Below are 13,156 nucleotides of genomic sequence, written 5' to 3' on the forward strand. Positions count from 1 at the left end.
TACTGTCATCGTTTTGTTGCTCAAAGTGTTGTAGCTTTGGCCATTGGGCAGCTCCTTCGGGGTGACCCCTGTGTCCTTCTGACATGTGCCCGTCATGTTTTGAGTGCTTCTTGACTTTCTGACAGCACAAGACCCTCCACGTTCATCTTGAATTTCCTGCTGGAATCAAATGCTTCTCCAAGGATCCCTGGTTCCCTTTATTGGATAATGGTATTTAGAAATCAGGATCTGGTGCTGGGCATGCTCATTTGTGAATAGCTTCTAGTCTTTCTTGGCCAACAGAACTGGGAAATAAATGTCTGTATGTATACTAACTCATGCACACACACAGATCATGATTTCTCTTTCTCTCTCTTGTCTGTGTCTCTCTCTCTCTCTCTCTCTGTCTGCCTTTACAAACCTTGAGTTCATACTGATGCCTCCTCCTCTAGTCCAAAGCCTCGGGGATCATTTAGCCTTTCCACTTTCCTTATTTTTAACTTCTTCCTCGGAGAGTGAGGAACCTCGCTGTTATTATCTGCAGTATATTTACTCATTTGTTCAATCTGAGTACACACAAAGGTAGTTTCAGAACGGCTAATCCATACCTCGGCGACAAATAAAAGTAGAGTGCCGTATGTGTGTACAATTCTCTTTTTCTTTAGCCTCGTAGAATGCAGTCCGAGTAACGGTTTCCTGAGTTAGGTGGGTTCTGCTCTTCCCCACACCCTTCAGGTTGGTGGGCTTACTCACCTACAGTCCAGATGCGTTCACTTTGCCGTTTCTGTTCCATTTTGAGCCTCTCCACGCATGCACACGTGGATGATTTTAATTGTTTACCCTTTGGCTATGTGAAGTATTAGGGTTCTTTTTAAGTGTTTATTTATTTATTTTTGAAAGAGAGAGCAGGGGAGGGGCAGAGAGAGAGAGAGGCAGACAGAGAATCCCAAGCAGGTTCCACGCTGTCAGCACAGAGCCCAGTGCTGGGTCTGATCTCACGAGCCGTGAGATCATGACCTGAGCCAAAATCAAGAGTCAGATGCTTAACCAACTGAGCCACCCAGGCACCTGAGATAGGGTTCTAAGAGTCAGAGCTGTACACACTCCAAGAAATGTGACCCTTCTCGTTTTGGCTGCCTCATTCCAACCCTTTCCCACCCACCCCTCGTGGGTAAGCGGTCTCTCCAGTTTCTGCTGTGTCCTTCCCGTGTCTTGTATGCACAGATGAACCATTCCAGGTACATTTTCTTGTGTCCCTTTCTTTTGCTGTAGAGATTTTAAAATACTGTAGATAACTCTTTTGCAGTCTGCTTTCTCCCCCACTTAACAGTGTATCTTGGAGATCATTTCATACCAGTTCATAGAGATCTTCCATAATGAGCTTTTTTACCTTTGGCAATCAGAATAAAATTAGCAGCCCAAGTAGTTTTAAAATTCTATAAGTAAAGATGGTGAATAGCCGTAAGCATTACCATTAATTCAGCACCTACTATACCATGGTCTGTGCTAAGCATTTTACATAGATTATCTCATCGAATCCTTCCTAGAGCCCTGTGAGGTAGATGTTACCTCTAACTTACTGGTGAGGCAGCTGAGGCTCAGTAATATGAAGAAACTTGCCCCAGTTCACAAGACAGTAGAGCCACTATTCGAACCCAGGACGCTGTCTCCCAAGTTTGTGCTTTTGAAGAGCACACCAGCACCATCGCAGAAGTTCCTAGTTGAAACAAAGCGATGTGGGTTTTTAAAACCTAGGCACGTCCCAGCCCTTAAAACCCTGTTGATTGTGGATCGTGCCGCCAAAGTTGGCATGTTACTGATGGCAGGAACGGGAAGGTAGTTTACTGGCTGTTTGTTCCCAAGAAATGGCTCTTCCTTCCTGAGGACCCTAGCTCCTGCCTCTAAGGCAGGAGATGGGAGGGATGCTAGTCGGAGCCAGCTACCTGGGATGTGGCAATAGATTCGATCTTACACCTCGTAATCGCAAGCCAGAGCAGCCGGCACCATTAACGGGAAAGTACATTACCCCACAGGGCTGTTTGGTTAGCAGGCCACTCCATCAAGTGTGAGTTACAGCAGCTTCCGTTAAAACTGTTTGTACAGCAGGAGTGGAAGAAGAATTTCTCTGAGCAGGAGTCTGGCCTCTGTTGTGAGAAGTGACAGACTGGCAGAGAGGTAACACGGTTGACTTGGTTGAGAGCTTGGCTTCTGGAATCTGAGTGCCGGGGTGCTCACCGCAGGGTCAGATTTTCTAGCTGTGTGGCCTTGAGTCGGTCACTTCACCACCCAAAGCACGCCTCCGAAATGGGGATAAGAACCATCCCCATCTTTGTCTGCGGTCCCCGAGATCGCCCCCCGGCTCAGTGATTTGCTAGGAGGATTCAGTGAGCTCAGCGTATAGTCGTATGATTTATTATGGTGGAAGGAAACCTAGCAAAACTAGCAAAGGGAAGAAGCACGTGGAGTGAAGTCCAGGGGAATCCAAGTTCAGACCTCCAGTCCTCTCCCTGTGGAGTCACACAGGGTGCACTTAGCTCCCCAGCAACCAATTGTGACAACACGTGTGTAATGTTTTCCACTGGGGGAGCTCATTACAGACTCAGTGCCTGGGGATTTTTCTAGGGGCTGGTTTCGCAGGCACCATCTGCCCAGCGTGCACCAAAATCCCAGACTCCCAGAAGAAAAGCAGGTGTTCGGCATAAACTGCACTGTCTGCATCAATAGTTCAGGCACAGTGAGCCGTTCTTACCGGAGAGAATGGTGGGGACCCTCCCGAAACCCCAGTTCGCAGACACCAGCCGAGCAAGGGCAGCCTTGCAAGCCAGCAAGCCTTACTCGAGGGTAGCCGTCTTAGGCCCGTGGCGTTAATTCTCTTCTGCACACCATGCCGTTGGGTGCTGGCCGGGGGGATTAAATGACATCATCCGTGTGTAGCCCTGGCCACGCTGTCTAGTATGGGAAGCATTTAATCAGTGTAGACAATTACTCTGACAGGAAATGAATTTTGAATGCTTCCTTAGCACCTTAAGAGCAGGCTCAGTCTATCACCCCATCTGCTTACCCATTCATTGCTTTGTTCAGCACGTGCTGATTGAACCCTGCTGGTGTAGGGGCCGTGTAAACACAGCAGGATTGGCCTCCCCCTTACACAAGGATGGTGCGTGCGGGCCGCCGATCTGGCTGGGCACCGGAGGTGGGTGGTGGTGGTAAGAAACCTTTGGGGACTTCAAGGTACACGGGGAAGGACCCCTTTGCGCACTCAGAGTTGGTGGGATGGGCGTGCGGTGGCCAGAAATCTTCACCTCCTGATGACCTGCTGTTTGTCTTGTGTTTCCTCCTGTAGCCAAGGCCAAGTCGAAATGCGGCCCGACGTTCTTCCCTTGTGCCAGCGGCATCCACTGCATCATTGGCCGCTTCCAGTGCAATGGCTTCGAGGACTGTCCCGACGGCAGTGATGAGGAGAACTGTAGTAAGTGCCGGGAGGGCCCATGTTGCCGTGCCTTGTTCCTTCTCGTGGGCCGGGGCCTCCATCAGGGCCACTCTTCTCCGTGCTCCTCGCTCCCATAGGCCCAGGTGCCTTCTGCCGTCCCCCACATCCTGTTCTTTACCCCTTCTTCCTTGCGCAAACGCGTGAATGCTCAGCTGCCATTTATTGGGGTCTCTACTAAACACTTGGGTCTCGGACATACTTCAGTACAATAGCTCTGCAGGTGCAGGCGTGTGATCCTCATTAACAAGTGAGGAATCCAAAGCATAGGGACACCCGTGAACTCGTCTAGCATCTTACAGGTCATAAATGGCAGAGCTGATTCCCTGCTCCTTCAGACCCTCAGCTGACTTACTCTTGCACTCAGCACCCCGTGTTCATGTGCCTGCTCTCCTTCCTAGTTTGAGTTATTTTTAAAAAGGTGTATATGTATATGTCATAAGAATATATTTTTGAGGGACGCCTGGGTGGCTCAGTCAGTTAGGCATCTGACTTCGGCTCAGGTTATGATCTTGCAGTTTGTGGGTTCAAGCCCTGCATTGGGATCTGTGCTGACAGCTCAGAGCCTGGAGCCTGCTTCGGATTCTGTATCTCCCTCTCTCTCTCCCTGCGTCTCCCCTGCTCATGCTCTCTCTGTTTCTCTCTCTCTTTCTCAAAAATAAATGTTAAAAAAATTAAAAAAAAGAGTATATATATATACACATACATATATATACGTATATGTGTATGTATGTTGCTATATATATGTACATATACGTATGTGTATATATATACCAAATACTGTAGAAAGCTAAAGTTCTCCTTGTCTTGTGACTGCCTTGATTCCTTTTCCTTGCTGTATGACATTCCAAGGTATCACCACACAGACAGACACACACCCCTTCTCGTGCTCTCTGCCCCACCTTGCCTCTTAGCAGTCCTGGTGTTGAACTTCATACTCCATGGCCTGGACGCACGCATTCCCTTCCTGGCCAGAGTCTCTGTGTCCCGAACCATTTCACGTAGGAGCTTCAGTGACCTTCAGGCATCTCTTCCCCACCTTTCATACTGTGCCGGCTCTCCCAGCAAGTAGCTTTGGAACTTGCAAAATACAGAAAATATAAAGTGGAAAATGAGATTTGCCCAGAATGACACTTAATATGTGGGCTTTCTTGTGCCAGTCCTTCCTCCCTCTCTCTTTCTCCCTCCCTCTTTCACTCTGTGTATATCAATGTATGCGTGTATACGTATAGGTACACATATATGTTATTCGTGAGGATTGTCGTTGCTATGAATGTAATTGTTATATATGTTACGAATTTATTTCAAAACACGGGTTTTAATGACTTCAGTGATTGTTTCGGGAAACTGACTTCCCTTTACCCTGTTGGTTCTGTTTTAAGCCCTGGAAGAGGGGGTGACCATTCATCCCTTCCCAGGGCATAGTCATTGACACCCCCTCCCAGCGAGGACGCAGGAAGTATATAATTCTCCCGTGTGCCTTCTCCTGTTGCCTTTTTTCATCTTCTGGATCTCAAATGGCAAAAATGTGACATAGCGGCTAGATTGTTGAATGATTAGTCGAGTAGCAGAAACCCACCGTAGCAGGGGGATACAGGTCACTAACAGGGTAGCAGCCTGATTGAGTGAAATGACTCTGGAGCTGGAAAGTCTGGCTCCAGGTTTCTGATCTGCCCTCATTAGGCATGGGTTGGCTGTGCTACGTAATGTTGCACGGTGGTTTCCTCATCTCATGAAAGGGGAGTGCTAAGAGCCTGCTTCCTGGGTTGTTGTGACAATTAGACCAGGTCGTATCTGAAAAGTGCTTAGTGTGGTGGCTGGCAAGGAGTAATTGATTTTGAAAACCCATAGTGACTTAAAACTATGAGCTGTTAAGAGGAAGACCATATTTACTAGCATTTCACCTTTGGCTTAGGACGTCCAAGGACGTACTTGTTGTATTTTCATTGAGTTCTTTAGAGTTTCAACTTGATCTTAGCTTCTTCCTACTGTCCATGGGGAATTTACGTGCATGTATATATATGTCTGTATTTATGTATATAATTTATTTATATACACCCATATATACATACGAGAGAATAATTGAATGGCAATAAAAAGCAAGTGTGATACATTCTAGTACGTACATTCTAAATGACTGTGCCATTCTGCATACTCCCTGCCATATTAAAGACCTTGTATGATTTAAATGTTTGGATATTGGTCTTTAATTGTCTAAATGAGTTAATTCTATCCATTCCAAATTAGATCATTGGGGATTAAGCCAGCATTTTCCTCTGGCATATCTACCATCCAAAAATAATGGTTCTAATTCACTGTTTTTATAACTAGTAAATAAAAGAAGAGAATCAAGCATTTAGCCTCCTTTTTCTAGATGCATTGTACTTCTGAGTAATTAAATAGCCAACATAGGAAAGGTTTTTGTTTTTGTTTTTTTAATGAAGTATAATGGGAAAAAGAATTAGAGTGTCTGTTTTGTAACCCTGATGAAGACGTGCATCTTCAATGGTTCCTGAAACCATGAAATAAAAAATTGATGGGGAGCTTTATAAGGCATGGATCAAGCTAAAAACGCTTGAAACCAGCTGTCAGTCTTTTCGCAGACAGACCTGAATCGATACTGTGCCACCTCAAGTAGAACGTAGAAACCCTGTCACTCTGTATATCTCTTTATGTTCTGGCCGTCGGTACAGCAACAGAACATCCGAAACCCTAAGAGGCCGTGTTTTAATTTTTGCTTTAGACTCTCAGATGCATTTTAAAGAACTTCAGAGGGAATGAGCAATCTGTTATTAAATTTACCCAGAGATTTGCCATTTTGGTTGTTCTTTCTTCATTCCTGATGTTCCTGGTCTCCTCTGGTACCGTTTCCCTTCTGTCTGAAGCACTTCCTTCAGCAATTCTTTTAAAGCAGGTCTGCTGGCAACACATTCTCTTAGTTTTCCTGCATCTGACCATGTCTCGATTTCACCTTCACTCCTGAAGGATATTTTTACTGCATATAGAATTCTGGGTTGACAGCTCTGTTTTTAAGCACTTTAAAAATGTCGTGCCACTTCCTCTGGCTTCTGTGGTTTCCGATGAGAAATTTGCAGCCATTCAAATTGTTTCCCCGTAGAAAATGCATCATTTTTCTGGCTGCTTTGAAGATTTTTTTTTTTTCTCCCAGCCTAGCTTCAGCAGCTAGATTATAGTGTGTGTGTGTGTGTGTGTGTGTGTGTGTGTGTGTGTGTGTGTGTGTGGCTATGTGGATTTCTTTGAGTATATTCTGCATAGGGTTCTGTTTGAATGTGCAAGCCTTTGTCTTTTGCTATACTCAGTACATTTTCAGGTATTCTTTCTTCAAATCATTTTCAAGTACTGTACCTTCTCCTTGTGGGATTCTGATAACAACTTTGGATCTTTTGTGATCATCCCACAGGTCCCTGAGGCTCTGTTCAGTTTCTAGTCAACCTTTTTCCTTTCATTGTTCAGGTTAGATCATGTCTGTTAGTCTTTTGTCAAGTTTACTTTCTCTTCTGTCATCTCTAGTCTGAGCCCACAAGGTGTGTTTGTTTCTTCGTCACTGTATTTTTCAGTTCTAAAGTTTCTTTTTGGTTCTTCTTTATACCTTCTGGGTTCTTTGCTGAGACTTTCTATTTTCCATTTGTTTCAAGAGTGTATGCGATTGCTTGTTAGAGTCTTTCTGTAAGAGCTGCTCTGAAGCCTTTGTCACATAATTCCAACATCTGCCTTATCTTGGCGTCGATGTCTGTTGATTATCTTTTCCCATGAGAATTGAGATTTTCCTGATTGTTTTCACAAGGCAAGTTAATTTTGGATTATATTCTGGATATTTTGTTGGTTATGTACGACCTTCTGGGTTTTGTGTCAGTCCTGCAGAGAATGCTTATATTTTTGTTTTAGTAAGCAAATGACCCTGTTGGGTCAGGCCACAGATTCCTAACAGCCCCTCTGTGGGCTGCCGTTGTCATAGTTTTCAAACTGTTTTTGCACTGCTGTGTGGATGTGTGGTGCATGGGCACCTCCTGTGTGGTCTGTCTGAGACGTGGGCAGTAGTCGGTGAGTTTGGTTCTCAAAGTCTTGGGTGCGCTTATTAGGACCAGATCCATGCTTGTGCAGACTGGGGACAGCCTAGAAGTTCATAAATAACTTTATAGGGTTGCTTCTCCAAGTTCCTCCCTGCCCACCACTGTCTTTCCGATACTTTGTAGTTTTCCTGGGACTGTGCCGGGGGAATGAGGGAATAGTAAATTCACCACTATTTCAGTGATAGATTGAATTTTGTTCTTCTTCCCCAGTTGGTCTACTCCAGTTTACTTTCCAGAATCTAAAAATAGCTGTACCATGTATTTGGCTAGGTTTTTATTGCAGCTGCACGCAGTGGCAGAGACAGGGCGGGTGTGATTACCGCATCTGACCTGGAATTGGAACCTCCCGCAAATCAGTCTTAGGATCACAAGGAAAGAGACAACCAGATGTTATTTGCCTTCTGATATGACCCAACAGGAACACACATCATCACTGTGAGGTGTTTCTGCCAAAACTTCCAACCTGAGCCTGATTGATTGAGCCTGTGAATCTGCCGTAGTCAATTTGGGCTGTAGTAACAGAAGGCCATGGACTGGGTGACTTAAACTTATTTCTCATAGTCCTGGAAGTCCAAGATCCAGGCTACCATCGTGGCTGGGTTCTTGGTGTGGGCCCTCCTCTTACTGATGTCTTCACTTGGCCTTCCCTGGTGAGGAAGGCAGAAGAGAAAGTAAACTTTCTTCTTTCACACATAGAGAAATCCCTTGGCCCCTCATCTCATAACGGCCCCGATCCCATCCTGAGAGTGCCACCTTCATGACCTCATCTTACCCTAATCTCCTACCAAAGGCTCCACTCCAAGACCATCCCGTTTATTAGGGGTTAGGGTTTTAACGTGTGAACTCTGGGAGACACACATGACGTCTGTAACACTAACCATTTGTTTACAGGAAATTCAGGGACAGGGGAACATGTTAGCGACTCCATGGGGAGACATACTGCCAGATCCAGAATATGGGAGATTCTTCAGGACTCCATTGCATCCATTAATAAATTCTAGGAAAAATTAGAAGAAGAGGGAATCTACAGACTGAAGGGGAGAATGAGTGACAAATCAGTCAAATGCAACATACATATCTCATTTCAGTCCTGACTCCAACAAGCCAACTGTAAAAAAAAAAAAAAAAAAGTGGGGGCACCTGGGTGACTCAGTCAGTTAAGCCCCCGGCTCTTGATTTTGGCTCAGGTCATGATCTCACGGTTCGTGAGATCAAGCCCCGCATTGGGCTCAGCTCTGACAGTGTGGAGCCTGCTTGAGATTCTCTCTCTCCCTCTCTCTGTCCCTCCCCTGCTTGCTCTCTGTTGGTGTCTCTCAAATTAAATGAATAAACATTTGAAAAAAAAATAACCCCCAAAATTGAGGTAACTGGGAAAATGAATTGTGGTTGTATATTTAATGATGTTAAGGCAATCCTGTTAGTTTTTTAAAGTGTGAGAATGAAAACAAAAAATGAAGTGTGAGAATGATAATCTGTTTATTATTTTAAAAAATACTTATATATAAAGATGTATCTGTATGTATACATATATAATATCTAATAGCATATTAAATAGAGTAATAATAAGTATAATAATAATTAGAAATATATAAAGATGAAATCTCATGAGGGGTAGTGGATGTGGGTAGGGTTGAAATGAAACTGTCAGTGAGTTGATAATTTTTAAAGCCAGATGATTGGAACATGGGGATTCATTATGCCAGTCTCTATTTGTGTACATTTGGCATATAATAAAACAGTAAAAATAATAAAAGCTAAAGGAGAGGTTTCATTGGATTATGTCTTGACTTTGCATCGATAACTAAAGAATCATAAATTTTTTTAATGTTTATTTAGTTTTGAGAGAGAGAGAAACAGAGCACGAGTAGGGGAGGGGCAGAGAGAGAAGGAGACACAGAATCCAAAGCAGGCTCCAGGCTCTGAGCTGTCAGCACAGAGCCCAACACGGGGCTCAAACTCACGAATCTTGAGATCACGACCTGAGCCAAAGTGAGACGCTTAACCGACTGAGCCACCCAGGCACCCCTGGAGAATTGTAATTTTAAAGAACTTTGTTTTTACAGATGTGTTTTCCCACTTTTTGCATTCATTTGACTCAGGAGTGAGGATAAGCAAGAACCAGGATTTCCTCTTAGAGGCTCGCAATGCTGAGATTTTACTCTTTTGCCTTTTGTCCTTTCTCCCTTGGCTGTGTTCAGACCTCTCCTTCTTCCCTGTGCTCAGACATTCTTGGCTGGAGCTCGGCTGGCCACATGGCCCTGACCTGGGTCCCATTCAGTGAAGACAGAGACTCCTGCCCAGAACCGAGATGGCAGAGTTGCCTGGGTGACCACATGGAACACTGATTCACGCTAAGGACCTTATGCTATTGCTTTCACTGTACTTGTGCCCAGAAACACCACCAGGTCCCAGACTGTGTTTCTTCCACTGCTGACAAGTTCTTGCCTGTCCCCCCAAGCAGCCAAATGGTTTCGCCAGTGTCTCTGTGGTTTTTGTTCACAGAGCCCCTTGGTGCTGGCATGTTCCCAAAGCTCTGGTCACGTCAGCAAGATTCGATTCTATATTTCTTCTTCACTCCTCCGCCAGTGGCAGTGGCCTCAAGGAGTTGGGCCCGCATCAGATGGGCAGCAGGAGGACCCTTTCGCCCATTGCTCCAAAGCCCCCTTATCAAGGTTTCCTTAAAGACTTCTTCCTGTGTGACCTGCTTCCTTACGGAACCATCCCTGGTTTGCCAGGGCTGGGCCGGGTCATTCTCCTGTGTGTTCACATACCGTCCTGGGCCTCCTCCGAACAAACGCCACCTAAAAAGAGAGACCTGCCTTGAGCACCCTATTAAAACATAACCCCCTTCCTCGCCAGTCTTCCACTCTGTTTCCTTCTCTGCTTCACTCTTCCCAGTGCCACCTTGTGTTCACGTTCTGTCTTCCCTGCTTGTGACCTCGTGAGATGGTATATTGGCAGGTTCACAGCTGTGTCCCCAGTGCCAGGCATGCAGTTGGGCTCGGCCTTAGCACGAGGAAATATATGTGGAACGAATCACACTCGTCATGCTTTATCTTCATTGCCTATTGCCTTTCCTGTCTCCCCACTAGAATGTCAGCTCTGGAAGAGCACAGTCTGGGATTTCTTTTATCCCCTGTGCCTAGCGGAGTGTTTTATTTGAAGGAAGTAGTCAGTCATAAACGTCTGTTGACAAATGGGCCAAGCAACTAACTAATCAAACAAAGGGTTAAAGAAGGAAGACAGGCAGTCAGGATATATTCCTAACATATGGATGTCTTGAACCTCTTCTGCAGTCTCAGATGTATACCCGGAGGGCATATTTAGGCCACACATTGTTCATTAGCCCCCACCTCCTGCCTTCTTTCAGATTCTCTTCTTTCCACAATTTCTATGCCAGACCTGTGCACGATGCCGCAAAGGATATATACCTGGGTCACATACAGGACCCTGGCATTGTTGAGATCGTACTCGAGCAAGGGAGACAGTAATGCTCACATCCAGATGATTAGAACATGGGGTTGGCAGTTGGGAGTGCTGTGGGAAGCTGTGATGGGAAGGTTATTTCCCTCTGGGCTCATCAGTGGGAGCTGTTAAAGGACGCGGACCTAGGAGAATGAATACCATTAAAAAGTTAGCACTACAGTTTCAGGCTTAGAACCCAGGCAGAGGCTGGGAGGCGTGCAAACTACAGGACATAGAAGCCACTTGGTTGACAATTGCTGAACACTTACATGCATGTGGCACATTTCTATGCGCTTTAATGTGTCTAATCTCATTTTAGGTTGGTAATATTACTCCCTTTTTATAGACAAGGAGACAGGTACAGAGAAGTTGAATAGCTTGCCCAAGGTCACCCAGTAAGTGGTACAGTCAGTATCTCAACCCACACAGGATAAATCCAGGATCCAAACTCTTAACCACTATATTGGTAGGCGTAGTTATGTGTAATGTGCATAATGTTAATTATAACAAGCATCTATTGAATGCCTCTGCGGGCCACATGCTATTCTCAGTTATTTGCATGTATTATCTCAATTATAACAAAATCTCATTATATAGGCACAATTTGCTTTGTAAGTAGGTTCCAGCCAAACGTGAGGCTTGAACTCACAACCTTGATACGAAGACCTGAGCTGAGATCAAGAGTCAGACGCTTAACCGACCAAGCCTCCCAGGTGCCCCAATAATGGCAGTATTTTTATCCCCCATTTTACAGATGAGGAAAATGAGGCTGAGAGAAGTCAGATGATTTTCCCAGCATGATGTACTAGTGAGTGGGAAAGCTGAAATATGAACCCGGGTGGACTTCACACTCAGTTCTAACCATAACAGCAAAGTGTATGCTTGGCCTGGTAGGCTGGGGCAGATCAAGAAAAGTTAAGAATTGAGGGTTGTATTTTATACCCAGTCAGGAGCAGTGGGTATTGAGCCAAGTGCATGCAAGGTGCGGAGAGGGAGAAGGTCAGACGTGGCTAGAGCCTGAGGAACTGGGACATGGTGGTCCTTTAATAGGAGTGGAATCACAGGAAGGGGGCGGGGGGAGGTCGTCCATTTCAGACACGCAGAGTTTGAGGAGAGGGGATGTTCAGGCAGAAGTGTCCACAGGGCGTCAGGAATGAGGTTTAGTGCAGGAGGAAAGGTCTGGGGAGCCATCCACGCAAAGGCAGTGGTCGGGGCAGTGAAATTGGGTGTTAGACAGGAGCTAGGCACGTCCGGGAAGCCTTTCTAGGGAGGAGGAAACAAACTACCTCAGCAAATTCTGCCGCTGGCACCTGGTGGACTCTAGAGGGGTTTTGGAAATTCAAATCCTCTGAGTCCTTAGAGACTGAAAAAAAGGCAAGTAGAATTAAGGACTCTTGGCCTCCTGCCTCTGGCCCCACATAATGACCTCTTGCCCTCCTGCAGACTCGGAAGAGGTTCTAGCTGCAGAACATGGCTGTGCATGGGCCCCAGTGGCTTGGTGGGCAGAGGACTGCGGGAGAGGCCTTGCAGAGCAGACTTGGAGAGGAAGGCAGGAACTCGCAGCTGGCCGCACACGGGCTGCCTCTTTGAAGGTCGGCGGCAAGCGTTTTCCAGGCCACAAAAAGGGTAGTGCTTGTTAATGGGACAGATGATTTGCACAGAGGCTTGGGGCCAGGCGCCCTGCATCCTGGAACAGAGGAAGTCCCAGGGCAGTTCCATCTCCCCCAGCTGCCTGGTTTCCAGAGAAATGGGGCTGGAAAGACAAGATTTCCCTGGGGGCCATGAGGTTGGGATGCCTGGTGAAGAGGGGAAGAGAAACCGCCACAGGATGGGGAACAGATGGTAAGTGAGGGCGCTGGTGATGAGGGGTTTCTCATTGACGTGCTTTATGAAGAACCCTTTGAGGTAGAAGAGGGGCTGACTTCACAGACTTTAAATGGATTAAAGGCGACATTTCCTACATCCTGCTAGAGACGGATTGCTTCATTTCCTGTCTCGAAGCCGGTCAGTTGCTTTTGGGCAACCGCAGTGGGCCTCGGGTCCTTCTCCTTCAGATGTGGTTGAAGTAAACGCTGCCAGTTTAATTAACCACTGAGCTTAACCTTAACTCATTCCTCTCTCTCTCTCTCTCTCT

General features: G+C 46.0%; 1 protein-coding gene across 8 annotated transcripts in view; it reads left to right on the forward strand.

Annotated features, from left to right (window-relative positions):
* Positions 1-13,156, forward strand: part of LDLRAD3 (low density lipoprotein receptor class A domain containing 3) — a 281,064-nt gene that overhangs the window by 132,536 nt on the left and 135,372 nt on the right. For 7 of the 8 annotated variants that reach the window (XR_007156499.1, XR_007156500.1, XM_047879087.1 and 4 more), the window contains one exon: positions 3,323-3,448. Coding sequence is in view for 6 of the 8 variants with exons in the window: in XM_047879087.1 (XP_047735043.1) it covers positions 3,323-3,448 (126 nt within the window). In the remaining 2 variants the exon portion in view is untranslated. Of the gene's footprint in view, positions 1-2,686; positions 3,137-3,322; positions 3,449-13,156 lie in introns of those variants that run through there. The other variant, XM_047879086.1, reaches the window with a different exon arrangement.

This window comes from Prionailurus viverrinus, chromosome D1 (assembly GCF_022837055.1).
Source record: "Prionailurus viverrinus isolate Anna chromosome D1, UM_Priviv_1.0, whole genome shotgun sequence".
Taxonomy (NCBI): domain Eukaryota; kingdom Metazoa; phylum Chordata; class Mammalia; order Carnivora; family Felidae; genus Prionailurus; species Prionailurus viverrinus.